The 16,909-nt window shown below is 31.9% G+C and overlaps 1 protein-coding gene across 5 annotated transcripts; it reads left to right on the top strand.

The window, feature by feature from the left end:
• The first annotated feature begins 110 nt into the window (after nt 1-110).
• On the top strand, nt 111-13,672 carry LOC143075431 (rab5 GDP/GTP exchange factor-like). 5 transcript variants are annotated; one of them, XM_076250831.1, is made up of 8 exons: nt 127-220; nt 1,446-1,644; nt 3,878-3,996; nt 5,082-5,108; nt 8,438-8,698; nt 9,538-9,765; nt 11,044-11,300; nt 12,538-13,672. In XM_076250831.1, exons 2-8 carry the CDS (start codon nt 1,463-1,465, stop codon nt 13,009-13,011), a joined length of 1,548 nt encoding a protein of 515 aa, XP_076106946.1. In that variant the 5' UTR covers nt 127-220; nt 1,446-1,462; the 3' UTR covers nt 13,012-13,672. The 5 variants fall into 5 exon arrangements, with proteins under 5 accessions (XP_076106947.1, XP_076106946.1, XP_076106945.1 ...); XM_076250830.1 differs by having other exon boundaries at nt 3,875-3,996; XM_076250832.1 differs by lacking the exon at nt 5,082-5,108 and having other exon boundaries at nt 111-220; nt 3,875-3,996.
• Nucleotides 13,673-16,909: the final 3,237 nt, after the last annotated feature.

The raw sequence follows: 16,909 nt of genomic DNA, 5'->3' as shown, positions 1-16,909 counted from the left end.
TGTTTATCATATGCAAATTGTTTTTATGTATTTTCTCCTTAATTTTGTTTCAACGATAAGTTTTAATGGGACATAATATATATTGTTATTTTGGTTTGCGCGTAACAGTTAGCTCCCCTCCCGACCTTCACCTCATGAGACGTTCGATACAAAAAGAATGATCTTGTGACAATAATTGAGTTATGTGTCATTTATAGATATTTTAAAGCTTGATCAACAGGTAAAGCATAAGTAAATCTTTTAAATGATAATATTATCAGGTAACTCAACATTACATTAACTCAAAATTGATGGTTTTCTTCCACAAAAAGCTCTTTATATTCTCTCCGTCTAGCTGGGAATGAAAAAAACCCAAACAAACAACATTTCCATAGTACTTTGCATTGCACTGTGCAGACTTCATGTATAAATATTATAGCTACGTGCATCAGACATTAAGTATAATAGTAATTCATATCAGACAGTTCTATGCACTTTTGCCCATTTTATGATTTGTTTCTAGACTTTCTATTTCAAGCAAGCTTTGACTACCATCCATATGCATAATTATCTAACAACTAGCATGGATGTTTATCTACAACAAGGACATATAACTAACATAACTCTAATATGCGTCCTTGTCTACACCAAGGATTTTTAAAGTAATGCCTAGTTCATGCATTGACAGATTTGACACTGGATTACCAACGGATCCGATACAATCTGGCATCTTTCGTCTGTTCATGGCAATCTGTTATGGTCGTATATTTCCTTAGCATAGTCGTAGTCATGTGTACTAGTGCTTGTGTATCTGTAACAATTTTAACATGCACCAAATTTGACAGAGGATCTAACAACTTAATTATATCCTTACTAACCCGTATTAGAATGTACTGATTCCTTTTATTCCTTATTTAAAAAAAACTGTATTGATCCGTTCTTATTAGTAGGCCTGATTTCTACATTTTTTTTCGGAGAACTAACATGTATGTGCAAGTATGGTTAGGGATACAATATGGTTTGTTACAAATTTGTCGTGAAATGGGAAGCTCTCGCTACATTGCATTATGTACCAATGGCTAGGGATCAGCCAGGGTTCAGTATAAATATTCTCTACTTTAACTTATAGGGCCAAAGTAGTCTCTCTTTTCGCTAGAGGTATACATAACATGAACTATCAACAACTGACATGACTGATGCTTGCAATTAATTGGTTGGAATAGGATATTAATATGACACTAAATGACAGAACAGTGGTCGAGCTACAAAATACTTGATTACAGATATAGAGGCGACTTAAGGCAGAGATGAAACTTGCAACAGGATAGTTTTCACATTTAAAATAATTGGTTTCACATTTTGTCACTTGTGCAACAATCACAGTCACTTACATGACTTAATAAACATGATGAATGCACAGAATAATTTCCAAATAAATTTACAGTATCTCCTTGATTTTATTTCAGTATAGTTACAGCACAGAATGAGTGCTACCGTTGCAAAGAAAGGTTTCCATCTAAATAAAGATGACCTGTTGTGTGACAACGGTTGTGGTTTCTATGGGAACCCAAACTGGCAGGGATTTTGTTCTAAATGTTACAAAGAGGTGTACCTGAAAGCAAAGCAGGCTCAGCAGGACCATGATGAACAACAGCAATCCAAGAGGTATTTAAACACTTTTATGGTATAAAATATTTGGTATTTATCGGGGTATGTCTTGTTGGTCTTCTTACATGTCTTATCAAAGATGACAATATTTAGACTTAGAGGGCTTGTTAATTTGGTTTAAAACCATAACATTTTCTAGTATCTGTTCAAAATTAGGGGCCTTATTGTTGGTTGTTCTCTGTCACATCTTGATAGTTATAGCTTTCAGAGATTTTGGTTTTGATGGCAGATCTTTGGTTGTTTCTGTTGAATTGATTTACGTCATTTATAGACTTACTATTACATTTTTGTACATGTATTATTAGGAGCTTGACGTGTGTATGACACATATTTTATGTTTGACTTTATATTTGTGATACATGTATATCAATAACTTTACTTAAATAGTTTACTTGCCCTCTTGAATGAAAGATGTTTTTGAAATGCAAATATTATGCATGTTATAGAAAAATGCACAATTGTTTTGTTTCATAATTATATAATTTGTAAATAAAAATCGTCAATTTTAGCAATATTATATATATATGTTAATCATGTTAATATGTTAACACCATCAGTTGTGAATTTCATATTTATTTTGGATATTTATATATACTAGCCAAAGAAAGAAACGATACCCAACCTTTTTAAATAATAATTTTTATTAACAAAAAAATGTTTATTGCAACTGGCCATGGGGTATATGTTCAAAAAGAGTCATAAGTCTGTAGGTTACTGCACTTTTGTTTTTGTTTTACCGGAAAATAACGTCATTTTAGCATATTTTGAATTTCGAGCGGAACCACATTTATGTTGTCCGAAACACGGGTTTTAAAATTAATGAGGGTGATTAAATATCCAGTCAATACTGATAAACAAAAGGTGATTGAGGTGACATCCAAAAAAGCCAGTTTCATATGCCTCGCCTACGCCAACATGAGTGTGATAGAGCAATGGGAATGGTACAAACAGGTATGCGCCATATTGACTTCGCAAACAATTTTGGTGTTTCTAAGTTGACAATAACAAGATTAATAAGTCATTTAAGACAGACTGGGTCCTCAAATGACAGACGACGTTGTGGACTTCCAAAAGAAACAACGTTACGTCAAGACCGTCGAATAAGATTCACTCATCTCAGGGATCGGTTTTTGCCAGCTATAATTACCACAAGACAAACACCTGGGAGGCATTATCCAAGGTATCCTCAAAACTGTATGTAATAGGCTAGGAGAGGCTGGTTTACGTTCACGACATCAAGTAGTAGGAGCCATTCTAAAACAGCGTCATCGAACTGCACGCCTACATTGGGCAAATGCACGTTTGTATTGGAACCGTGTTCGTAGGCAAAACGTCATTTTTAGTGATCAGTCCAGATTTGGCTTACATAGTAGTGATGGCAGAATGAGAGTTTACAGACATCAAAATGAACGTTATGCAGATGCATGTGTGCATGAATGTGATCGCTTTGTTGGTGGTGGTGTGATGGTTTGGGCAGGAATCACACATTGTGGACGCACTGACTTGACGTTCATAAACGGAAGCCTTACTGGAGTTCGTTATCGTGATGAAATTCTCTCTCCAATTGTACAACCATTCATTGCAAGGCATGGAAATCGGCATACTTTCCAACAGGACAATGCTAGGTGCCATGTGGCACGTGTATGCTCACAATATCTTGGGCAGAATAACATTGACATTCTTCTATGGCCAGCTTTATCGCCAGATCTTTCACCCATTGAACATTTATGGGATGAACTTGACAAACGTGTATGCAGACGTCATCAGCCACCAAAATCAGTCAACCAGCTACAAGCCGCTTAAAATAGTGGAAGAGTGGAAAAACATTCCACAACCATTTATTCAGCATTTAATTGGATCAATGCATCGGAGATTGACTGCTGTGATCAATGCAAGAGGTGGCCATACGCGATATTAACTCTTCAACTTTTGGTTTTGACAACGACATCATCAAACAGTCCATGCAATAAGGAAAATTAAGTGTGATCTGTTATCTTTGTTAAGTTTGTATGCTTTTATGTTATTGTTCCATAAAATACAAAACTAAAATAAAATTGTTGAAAAATAAAATAGATATTTTTGATAAAATCTGGGTATCGTTTCTTTCTATATGTTTATGATAGTTAAACAAGACAAGCCATGTTCAAATTTCTGAGTAAAACATGGATGTTAACAGTTTTACACCTGAACTCCTTAATAGGTATTATGTTTTTTTCCAATTTTTCAGCAGCCAACCACCATTAGAAGAGGTTCCACCATCATTTTCGAAGTTTGCAGAGAAGAAAACCCAACAAACAAACAAACGGTCACACACAGTTAAGTCCATATTTAGGAAAGGACCATCAAAAGGTTAGTCAAAGATAAAAAAGTTTATTGAGAGTTGTAAAGGGTATATCTTAGTTCAAGTAATGATAAAATTATATGTTTTTGTTTATTCCAAAAAAACTTTTATTTGCCACATTTCAAATACATTTGTCAATGTTTGTAGCATAGAGATGAATTTCTATCAATTTCAAAGTCATACAATTATATGTTCAGATAATTTTCATTCTTTGTTAATAGATACAGGTATAGGAAGATGATTGCCAATGAGACAACTCTCCATCCAAGTCATAATTTATGAAAGTAAACCATCAGTGGTCAAGGTACAGTCTTCAACTCTGAGCCTTGGCTCACACCGAACAGCAAGCTATGAAGGGCCCCAAAAAATTACTAGTGTAAAACCATACAATTGGGAAAACCAACAGTCTAATCTATATATTAAAAATGAGAAACGAGAAACACTTATGAACCACATCAACATCAACAACTCACATTGATCTGCTGTTTCACAGACTGATGTTTCTGCTGAATAATAAAATACAACTAAAAAAGTCTATTTGAGGAATTTAAAATTTTTTGAACAGTTTCTAAATCTTTGAATGCTGATTTTTCAAAATGCAATTTGTTGTCAAATTTATTGCTATCTTTAATGTTATAAAGGATTCATTAAAATGGAAATGCCTAAAACGTTTATATGTTAACCTGTTAAGGTATTTTTAGTGTCAAAACTTCAATTACCGTATAGAGGGTTATTTTCGCGGGTGTAAAATTTCACGATTTTCATTGAATAAGGTATACGAAATATTTTCGTGGTTACTATTTAAGCGGATTTAAAACTTTTATCAATACCTTTGCATGTGCTGTTTTAAATTGTCGGAAATTATTTTGGCGATTTTGTTCTATTTGCAAAAATAGGCAAAAATAAATCTTTTAGAAAAAGTACCTCATTACATCTTAACATGTTAAAATAGTTGTTGCCAAACCTCTTAGATGATCTTAGACTGAGTATTCAGGATGATGTGTTTTAGGGGACAGAGACATAAGTAACGTGTCAAGATGATACACTTAATACATTCATTCCTTACTTATTTTAAAAATTCCATTAATTTTAGAATTAAGATTTAGATGGCCAAAAAAAGGTAATGGTATACACACATGGTACATGTACATGATGTATTAGTGCATGAAAAAATCCTCAATATTTTTTTACTATTTATCCACATAGTATATAAAGTGTATATTTTTTTTTTATAAAAATAGAAATTGAATCCTGTAATATTTTTTGAATGCATGTAATTAATATTACACATACTGAATTACTAACAAAATTTGTGTATGATTTTATATGGGTATTTAACTATTTATCATATTTAACTCATACTAGTTTGGACACAGCCATTGTGTCTATGTTTTATCTTTTTAGAATAAAGATGTAAAAAAAAATCATTTTAGGAGCCAACTTTTAGACTCCAAGTGGTGAAATAGTTCTTACAATGATGTTTTTCTTTAAAAAATTTTTTTTTTTTTTTTACTTATTTATTCTTAATTTTGTCAATTTGGAATTTGGTAAAATGAATTGCCTCCTTTTTCATGTTTTTTTGTATCACACTTTTGTCTTTATTAATAAAATCATACAATATATTTAATATAATAATAGTATCACTACCGGTATATTACTACCGGTAAGATGTGGTATGATTGCCAATGAAACAACTGTCCACAAGAGACCAAAATGACACAGACATTAGCAACTATAGGTCACCGTGCTTTGTTTATTCTCTTATAATGTTCACAACATATTTCATATTAAAATAAAGGAAAGCTTGTATCATATACGATAAAGGATATGATTACTGTGTGCTGTTTTCTACAGCAAATCTTTGAAATAACCCTTTCATTGTACTGGAGACTCAAAGTTTGTATTGATTTTAACATTTATACTATTATATATCCAAGATTTTCATCAGGACGCTAGACTTAGAGAATATTGCTCATAAGAACACCCCCCCCCCCCTCCTCTTTTGTCATTTTTGTCAAGTTTTGATTTTATGTTACAGTTTTATTTCTTTTTCTGATTTTTATCCCAATTTTGAAAGCTCAAAATTTATATAAAGCAATTGTTGACATTAAAAAAGTCAAAATGTCTCTATAATAATGTCAAATTATAATCAATAAGTTGCTGGTAACAGCTGGTCATGTGATCATAATCCTAATTTCCAGTACACTAAATTTCATGTGATTATTACTATTTTTTTTATGCGTTGTTCAAAAGTCAAGTACAGGTTTTACATAATCCTTATAAGATTACACTGCATATTTATGAATGGTGACAACATTGAAACATTTCTTTATATGAATAATTTGTAATTTAATATTCTTGGAGGAAGATGAAGACCATATTTTTTATCAAGGCTGCGAAGGGTAACGTTTTTATACCTGAATTTTTTATTGTAAATATACCAGTTTTCTTGAAATGAATGAAATGAAAAAGAAAATGTGAACAATTCTGGTAAAAATGATAACAGAGATAATAAAAGTGGTTTGATATCTATTTATGATAAAGCTGTAAATAAATAAGTGAAAATAAAACTATTAAAAAAGATATAACAAAAAGTAAAAACACAAAAATACTGAACTCCGAGGAAAATTCAAAAAGGAAAATCAAAAATCAAAAGGCAAAATCAAAAGTCCAAGCACATCAAACGAATGGATAACAACTGTCATATTCCTGACTTGGTACAGGCATTTTCTAATGTAGAAAATGGTGGATTGAACCTGGTTTTATAGCTAGCTAAACCTCTCACTTGTATGACAGTCGCATCAAATTTTATTACATTGTCAACGATGCATGAACAAAACAAACATACTCAAAGAGTAAAAATGTCAAAAATAGGGGTACAACAGTCAATGTTGTGTTATCATCTTAATATCACTACATAAACAACAAATGTAACAAAGTAGCACAAAAAGGCATACATCAAATTCAACATTCTCATTTTGCTTTTCCTATACGGCTGAATTTATCTATGTAAAGTCTACCCATAAATGAAAGAAGGTTTTCATTACTGGTGTAAAATTGCGCGTTTGAAATTCGCACAGGTAGACATAAAAATAATTTTGTCGTATGACGGCATACATAAATGCAGACTTACGTAAAGTAGATATAACAAAAAACAGACTTACAGTAAAAATAATAAATAAAATAATGGTGTGGTTCAAAGTATGACGGGATACATAAGTACAGTTTCACGTCAAATACGGCTGAATTTATCTATGTAAAGTCTACCCAATGAATTAATATGAGATTTTCAGATTATTAGAAAACACTTAAACATCCAACATGTTTAAAAATGTAACATGAGGTAAACTAATATAATATAATTATATATATGTGAATAAAATGACACTACCAATATCAAAACTGAAATCAACATTTCTTTTTACCACAACTTTTATAATTACTCTAAGTATTATGCAAGGAACAAACTGTCCAGACAGTACCATACCTAAATTTAACAATTACAATAAATTAAATGTTTGATAAAATTTAATTATGTAATGTTGCCCAAGGTCACACATTTAATCCCTTATAGGAAGGTTATGTGCAGTTCACCTGTCACTAATTTACATGTATGAGGCACCCTAAGGGACACTTGTTCAGTACTGTTTTTTCTTCCTTTTTTATAATTGTGTATTTATATTTAATTAAATTTAGTGCTAAGTATGTAAAAACAGTTGAAATATTTCAAATTTTTTTTTTTTAATATTCTTTTAATCCATTATTTGTCAATATTGAAACAATTCAGTATTAAATACTGGTCAAGAACTGTTATTTTTATTGACCCTCAGGTGAACTCTGATTTAGAATGTCAGCTGTTTGAAATTATTGCATCATCACACCTCTTTGTATGTCTCAGTAGATCAATACAAGACTCCCAATAAATCTCTGTAACACAAAAACACCTGCTCATTTATACATGTAAACTGGTCTTTCAGAAATTTCTTAGGAAAATCGCACACATGTATTTTTATGCATTTGATGAAAATTGGAAAATGCAAAAAATTAAAAATTTTGAAATGGATGAATATGTTGTTATCAATATTCAAGTAACTAATGTGTATACATGTACCTCCGAATATATATATTCATTTCAGGGTAAGTTTAAAATTTTAAGTTTGCTTTGAATAATTATGCCATTTACAAAGCCTCATAATAGAAACATTCATGGAACTGTACATGTGTTGAGGATAAAAATCGAAGGATGTATGATGCTGGCATGAGACAGAGTTGTCAAGTCACAACTGGAGATTCTTAGTGAAATTTTTATCAACATTGCTACTAACTGGAATTTTTAGCTGGAATTTTTGGCCGCATAACTTGAGATTTTATTTTGACAATTTTACATGTATAATAACAATGTATGTATTCCCATTCATGTTTGTTATTAAACATTTTTTTACATTACAGAGAGTCAAACACAAGAGAAGACATCTAAGCCAGTGACTGGTCGACCACTTAACACAGATACTCAACAAGTTGGCGCAGAATTTGCCAAGTTTTTGCAGACTCTACGTAAAAACACAGCAGTAGATGTATCCAAACATATAAAAGCCATTGTAGACAAGATGGGAACGATAGCTGAAGCCCCTGTAGAAGAAATGTCTGAAGTTGTACAGGACTTCTACCAAACTCTGCTGGATAGAATGGCTAATAATGCATTGTATAAAGGTTAGAATATTTGTTGAAAACAATTTAGATAAAAGAAGATGTGGTATGAGTGCCAATGAGACAACTCACCATCCAAGTCACAGTGTGTAAAAAGTTAACCTAGTTCAATACGGCTATCAACACCTAGCCTTGGCTCACTCCTAACCGCATACTATGGAGGGCCCCAAAAATTCAAACAGGAAAACCAAATGTCTAATCTATATAAGAAAGGGGGAATGTGAAACACTTAAAGGAAAAGAATTTGTATACATGTACTTATACAGATGATCAATTGGAAACTATGCACAGGTGTGTGCTACTAGAACGAATGCCTTCTTTCACTCATATTTAAGTTTATGTATTTATAAACAAAAACAAGTACCAATCAAAGAAAAATAGAAGCATCCAAAATGTATTTATATATATAGGTTCCCATTGAAACTTTGAGGAAAATGAAAATTCACATTGTCTACTGAAACTACTTTTTAAAATTTAATCTTTATGAGAAATAATGCATTTAAGGTCCTCTACTGATGGTTTAATAAGAAACAGAATCATGATGTTGAAACAGAATTTATCAAATTTTTTCTTTTCTTGTGCAATTCAGGAGTATATTTGCAGTCTATAAACATACTTTTTTCTTGCCTAGCACTATCTAGCCTACTTTGCAGCATTTTTTTCCCTTTATTTTATTTTCTTATTTTCATATTACAAAAAATGTATTTTGATACAAGTGACAATCCAATTTTTACATGATCATAATAATTTATAATTGCATACATCACGAAAAAATATTCTCATGACATTTGTTTATTTAAAGAGTTCTATATCATTTCTATATAATGTTATTTTGTTTGTAGGATATAGCCAGGATATATTGGACAAGGCCATGTTTTATATAGAAAGTTACATGACAGTTAAATTATATGCAACACTATTCTGTCCATCTCATACAGAAGACGAACAGAAAGATTTACATGTACAGAATCACATCCGTAGTCTACATTGGGTCACGCCCACTCAGATAGACACACCCATTAATGAACATGATCAAAATGTTAGGAAGTTGGTGGATAAAGCGATTACAGGTAATTAAACAAAATAAAATTGAGAATGGAAATGTGGAATGTGTCAAATAAACAAAATTGTTACCCAACAAAAGAGCAGAAAACATTCCAAGGCTACCAATGGGTCTTCAACACAGCAAGAAAATTCTGCACCTAGAGGCAGCTTCAACTGGCCCTTTAAACAAAAATGTGTACAAGTTTTGGAAAACATATAAATGAATTAAAATTAAAAAAAAAATACAGGACTTACAAACAAATATTGATCAATGAGAAATAAGAATCAAGTATGTAGTGTATATCAATCATGTGCTTATGTTTGCAATATTTTCTATCGGACATTTGTGGTACATTCATTAATAAGATTTGTTAATTGTGATCATTGTTTGAACCAAAATGCCATTATTTTCATGGAAGGATAAGGTTGCATATTTGTATAAAATGATCATTGGTAGGGGTCTGGTTACACCTTGCAGTCATTAGTAGATGTTAAACAAACCAAGCTAACGTCTGTAGCATAGTTTCATACTAATGTTTAAAACTAAATTGGGCCTATATTTTTTTCCAGTGTGTTTTTAGTAATCTGTGAAACTAAAAAATGTATGCAGCAGCATTTAGAACTATCAGGACGTCCAAATCTAGCTAAAAGAGGGGCGAAACATACCAAAGGGAAAGTCAAACTCATAAGTTGAAAACAAATTGACAATGTAATGGCAAAAATGGATAATAGATTTAAAAAAAGATACACAAAACACAACTTAGATAAAAACAAACTGAGCAACACAAACCTCACCAAAATCCAAGGGTGATTCGAGGTGCCCATGAAGTGTAAACAAATCCTGCTCCCTTTACTGGTCATAAAAGTGACACAAAGTTAAAAGTTGTAATCAGCTCTAGATACATTTCCCTGTCATTAAATATGTTATGATAGGTACTAACAAGGATTGATTAGCTGATAATATGGCCGCCAACTAAACTCAGACATAGCTTTAAACAGACCCTGTACAATTTTATTTGACTAATATTTTATATACATAAAAAGTAAAGTCACAAAAATTCTGAACTCCTAGGAAAATCCAAAACAGAAAGTCCATAATCAAATCATGCAAATGGCAAAATCAAAAGCCCAAGAACATCAACCAAATGACAACTGTCATATTCCTGACTTGGCACATACATTTTCTTATGTATTACATATTGTGGATTAAACCTGGTTTTATAGCTAGCTTATTCTCTCACTTGAATGATAGTCATATAATAGGTACAGTTTAATACATATTATCTTATATATTTTTTTAATAGAGATTATAGACATGAATTCAAAGAAATCTCCACCAGATAAACTGGACTGTGTGACCAGATGTTGTAAAAATATATTTGACATTCTAAAAGTATCGTTAGAGGGACCGGCTAATGCTGACGATTTCCTACCAGCATTGATTTATATAGTGCTTAAAGCCAATCCACCACAGTTACAGTCCAATATACAGTATATAACTAGGTTCGCTAATCCTAGTCGACTAATGAGTGGCGAAGCAGGATATTATTTTACTAATCTGGTGAGTCTTGTAATAAAAAAATTTATAGTTGTATTGCAACCACCTTGTCTGGTCTTCTTTCCATCAATCTGCTTGTCAAACACTTTTTGTTGAAATTTTCTTTGGATGTAAATTTATTATATATGGTCAGCAGTTTGACAGTGATGCGTTTTTTGTCATTTGTTTTATTTGAATCGGATGACAGTTCTTTTTATATCTTATTCAATAGTAAACAGTTATTGACTTGGTTTGAGGTCAACAGCTGTTTTATTTGACCCATTGACTGAACTGTTATCTTCTGACAAATCAGTTCAAAATTAGATCTTGAACATTTTCTATCAACATTTGGGCTGTCATCTTTATATTTGATTTACGGATATTCTTCTTGTAAGATAAAGTGGCAGTTTTCTTTTAGAATTTAATAGTTAAATAGAACGACAACATACTTTTGCATAATAGAATATGACTCATTGATGAAACATGGTGTAATGAAAAGAAATATCCAACATAACATTAGGCATGACTGAACAATGAAAAACAGTATTTTGACATGTTTCATAAAAGAGGGACAAAAGATACCAGAGGGACAGTCAAACTCATAAATGGAAAAATAAACTGACAATGTCATGGCTAAAAATGAAAAAGACAAACAGACAAACAATAGTACACATGACACAACATATAAAACTAAAGAATAAGCAACGCAAACCCCACCAAAAACTAGGGTTGATCTCAGGTGCTCCGGAAGGGTAAGGCGTTTCATTAGATCATGCAGATGATCAATGTTGAACAGTCAATGAACAGTTACCTTGCTAGAAAAACTGTTTTAAAAATAGCCAAAATACATAATGGTAATGTGATTGCAAATAAAAAAATGATTATGAATGCAAAGGTTTAAATATCCCTCCTTGCTTTCATGGCAGGGAAACGAATAATAAGAGGGGATCACACATAGAAAATAGAATAGATTTACATGTGCCTGTCCTATGTAATGTTTGTTTGAGTAAAACAACTACAGTGTAACCTGCCTAATCTGACCGAGTATTCCAACATCCTGCTTTAACCAACACATTTTTCTGGTCCTTAAATATGCCTATCCTTGCAGAATAAACTTGAGTATTCCGACACCCTACTTAATCCAACATTTTTTCTGGTTATCCAGTATGTCAGATAACACAGGTTACACTGTAGTAATTGAATTGTAAAGAAATACATATATTTAAATGAAATCATAAGAAAAACATACTTTCTTTTTCAGTGTTGTGTTGTATCCTTTATTGAGAACATTAATGCAGAATCCCTTAATCTTACCCAGGACCAGTATGATAGGTATATGTCTGGAGAGGCTGTCCCTCCTCAGCGAGGCAATGAGTACATGTGTGAAGGACTACGGTTAATGTACGATAACTTAAAAACATTATCGGAATTAAAACAGAGACAGGAAAAAGTAATGGCGGACACTTTACAACTTCAAGAAGACATGAAGGACTTTAAGGATAGCTTTAAGCAAGAAATCCAGGACGTGCTTGAACGGACGCCATTAACAATTAAACCAAGTAAAATGAAAGTGAACTTAGATGATGATAGTGGATCATTAAGTGATCTGCCTACTCCTTTAATGCCTATGACGGCACTTATGTCTGGTGATGTGTTTGGTCAGGACCAAAGTGATATAAACAATACTCCTTCTATTGACAATCATGAACAAATGTTGTCTCCTTCTAATGGATAGATATTGTATATATGAAGTATGAATAATGAGACAAATTGCAATACATGTATTTTATTTCGTTGTAAATAGCTGTTTCTTGTGCAAAACAGTAGAAAAATATCTTCAGATGGCTGTATAATTATAACATGTATAATGCAGCCATGTTGTTGTAAACCAGTGGAAGTCGAGTCATAGCTTTGTTTACAAATAGTCAACTTCAAACATTTCAATAAATGTAATGGTATTTTACAGTTGAAATCACCTCAAGCAATGTTGATACTTACTTCTATTTTCTTGGAAATATGTGTGCATATGTGTATGAATGATAGTATAAAAGAACAGTACTTGCACATGTTAGACTGCATTTCTGTGAACAAATACACCAGCACACTATCTGTTATTTATTCAAGTAAACACTACCATGGAAGAAAAAAAGACTGAATAAACATGATAAACTCTTTTAATTTTTTTATTTTGAAAATGATCATGATGATAAGCATTTTAAAATTAAAGGGTCATTCTTTCAATTTTTAAAAGGCACTAGTCTTTATCTTAGTCTTCATTTTTTTCCCCTGTTTATCTATAATTTTAAACAACTTAAGGTGGCTCGGGACTATTCAACTGTGCATTATTTCACGCATGAATTACAAAAATATTTGTCGTAAATTCAATATATTTTTTTTTTAATTTTTTGATTGATTATAAATATTAAATCATTGTAGTTATGTGACTAATAGAATATTTTCGTTATTATCGGTATTTGTTAAAGTGTCAAAATGACATTTCACCCATTTTCACAATTTCCCCGCCAAAATTTGAGTTTTAAGGCAAAATAATTTTTTTCCTTATCGGTGACCTATGTTTTTTGTTGGCTCATTCTTTGAAGCTATATTACAGCTTTTTATATTACAGTTTTAGACCAATTGTTATGGAACGTTTTTTTGATATTCTGATAAAAATATGTCAACACCTCTATTTTCTCTATCATTTCATTGAAAAATGGTCCCTTTTACATACCTGTTTAAATGTAAAATTTTGAGCTTAAATAGTCTGTGACCCCCTATTTTTTTTCAACCAATTTGATTCACTTTCTGTAAAGAATAAAATAACTAAAAATACGGCACTTCTGATAGAAACTTTGAATAGGCCCGAGCCACCTTAATTTGCTTTGGCAATAAGGCAACAAAGTGCAGCAGCTTTTAAGGTCCTTTTAAAATAAAAATATTACATTAAATAATTGCCTCTGACATGTCTGATATGAAATATTTGTCTTTCTATCTGATTAAGGGGGACATATTACTGTAGTGGTATTGGCAAATCATTGTGTTTACATAATTTAATATTTGACTATTATTTGTCATGAATAATTTGTTTCATCTTTCATTTCTTTCAGGGTCCAGGGACATTTCGTTTTAAATTTTCCTTGGAGTTATTGTGAATTTACTTTTTAGTACAAATGTAGGCATATGGGATTTTAATATTTGGGACATGGTTGAAAAATCATCACCTCAAAACAATGTGTCGAGTACCATTAAACTTTGACCTTATGATACATGTAATGATATGATTGTGCTTTAAACATGTTCATGATGTTAAACATGGTTAAAAAAAAAAATGAATTTGAAAAAGGCATGATGGAAATTCGTTCAGCAAGCTCTTCAACTTCGTAGTTTATTTGGCCTTTTTAACTTTTTTGGATTCGAGCGTCACTGATGAGTCTTTTGTAAACAAAATGCGCGTCTGGGGTATGTACAAAATTTAGTCCTGGTATCTATGAAGAGTTTATCTACAGTATTGATAATTCAAAACCCCTTGTTTGTTCTTGATTTTTTTTTCAAGTATAAATGGGATATGCTTATGCCATTTCCAGCTTAAGAACAGTCTGATTTAATTTAAGACTTTCATCTCTGCCATGTCTACACTGCTGCTAATTATCAACTCAGTCATATTCATGGATCATCAAACATTTAAAGTAAAGAAAATTGTGATTGTCTATGCTAGTTTCTTCAATTCAAATGAGTTTTTCAATACACTTTTTAAGCATGTTTGGGGCTATTTTCATGGTCTTGCATTGGGAACAAGGTATTAAGTTTATATCGAGCACAACCAAATCATGTTGTAAAAATCGTTGGTATAACATAACAACCATCATGTTTTTCGTTTATTAAATTTATAGATTTTTTCATTAAATTGGTGTATTTGATAGAAATAATAACTTATGATAACATGCAATAGCAAAAGGCTATGTTTGAAAAGAAACATACCTTTAGACTTGTAATCTACTATTTACATTTTAATATATTTCTGTTTTTCAACATCAGAAAATAAATAAAACAAGTTGTTTATCATGTTAATGTGTATGTGTTTATCAGTCGACTTTTATCAGAGATTACATCTATATGTACCCAGGCAGGGAGGGTATAACTATTTCTCATATGGCAAGCTTTTCAGTGTAAACAAAAAATGATCATATATCCCACACATTATTGTTTTGTGTCCTCATTAGTTTTGTGCATTTTAATAAAATTTATATAAAAGCAAAAAGAATATTATAAATTGATTATATTCTTATTTAAAAAAAAATGATTACAGAGTAGCTGATCAACGCATCATTTTGCAACATACAACCCTAGAAGATAACAATATACAGTAAAATTGAAATGGAGAATGCGTCAAAGAGACAACAACATGATCAAGGAGCAGGAAACAGCAATAGGCCACCAATGGGTCTTCAACACATTGAAAAAATCCCTCACCCAGAAGGGGGTGGGGGAGCTTCAACTGGCCTCTTAACTACATTGTCCAACTTTATTAGTTAAAAGTCTGCATAATTTTGAAATATTATTTTGCAGCTACCAATCACAGATTATCATTATAATAATGTAGAGAAAATTGATTCATTAGTCTATACATTGTACTGGTAATTTTAAACCATGGATACCCTGTCATTCATATTTATAAAATGAAGTCTAGGATCAACATTATTTTCATAAGCAATCAATAACAATGAGAAACAAGGGTTTGAACAGAAGTTTTACCTTTCATGGCTTTAAAAGTAAAATAACAAAAGTAATAAACTCTGAAGGAAAATCAAAACAGAAAATCCGTAATTAAATGACCAAATCAAAAGCTCAAACACATCAAACGAATGGATAAAAACTGTCATACTCCTGACATTGAGCTGGAATTTTCTTCTGTAGAATGGATGGAATCTGGTTTTTGTCAAGCCTGCGACTTTTGTTGCAGAAAGCTCGACATAGGAATAGTGATCCCATACTTTGTATATGGTGGCCTCATGTTACGAAGTTTCCGTCAGTCACATGTCCAATGTCCTTGACCTTATTTTCATGGTTCAGTGACTACTTGAAAAAAGTTAAAACTTTTTGCAATGTTAAGTTCTCTCTTATTATAAGTAGTAGGATAACTATATTAGGTATGTGCGTACCTTGCAAGGTCCTCATGCCCGTCAGCTTTCATTTGCCCTCGACCTCATTTCATGGATCATTGAACAAGGTTAAGTTTTGGTGGTCAAGTCCATATCGCAGATACTATAAGCAATAGGTCTAGTATATTCAGTGTATGGAAGGACTGTAAGGTGTACATGTCCAACTGGCAGGTGTCATCTGACCTTGACCTCATTTTCATGGTTAAGTTTTTATACAACCGCAAAAATTAAAAAAATTTTGGTCGTATATTGGTATCACGTTGGCGTCGTCGTCTGAGTCGTCGTCGTCCAAAGACATTTGGTTTTCGCACTATAACTTTAGTATAAGTAAATAGAAATCTGTGAAATTTAACATAAGGTTTATGACCATAAAAGGAAGGTTGGGATTGATTTTGGGAGTTTTGGTCCCAACAGTTTAGGAATAAGGGGCCCAAAGGGTCCAAAATTAAACTTTGTTTGATTTCATCAAAAATT

The sequence above is a fragment of the Mytilus galloprovincialis genome, chromosome 5, assembly GCF_965363235.1.
Source record: "Mytilus galloprovincialis chromosome 5, xbMytGall1.hap1.1, whole genome shotgun sequence".
Lineage (NCBI taxonomy): Eukaryota > Metazoa > Mollusca > Bivalvia > Mytilida > Mytilidae > Mytilus > Mytilus galloprovincialis.
Note: the sequence above shows the minus strand (reverse complement) of the source record. Positions and strands in the feature narration are given on the sequence as shown.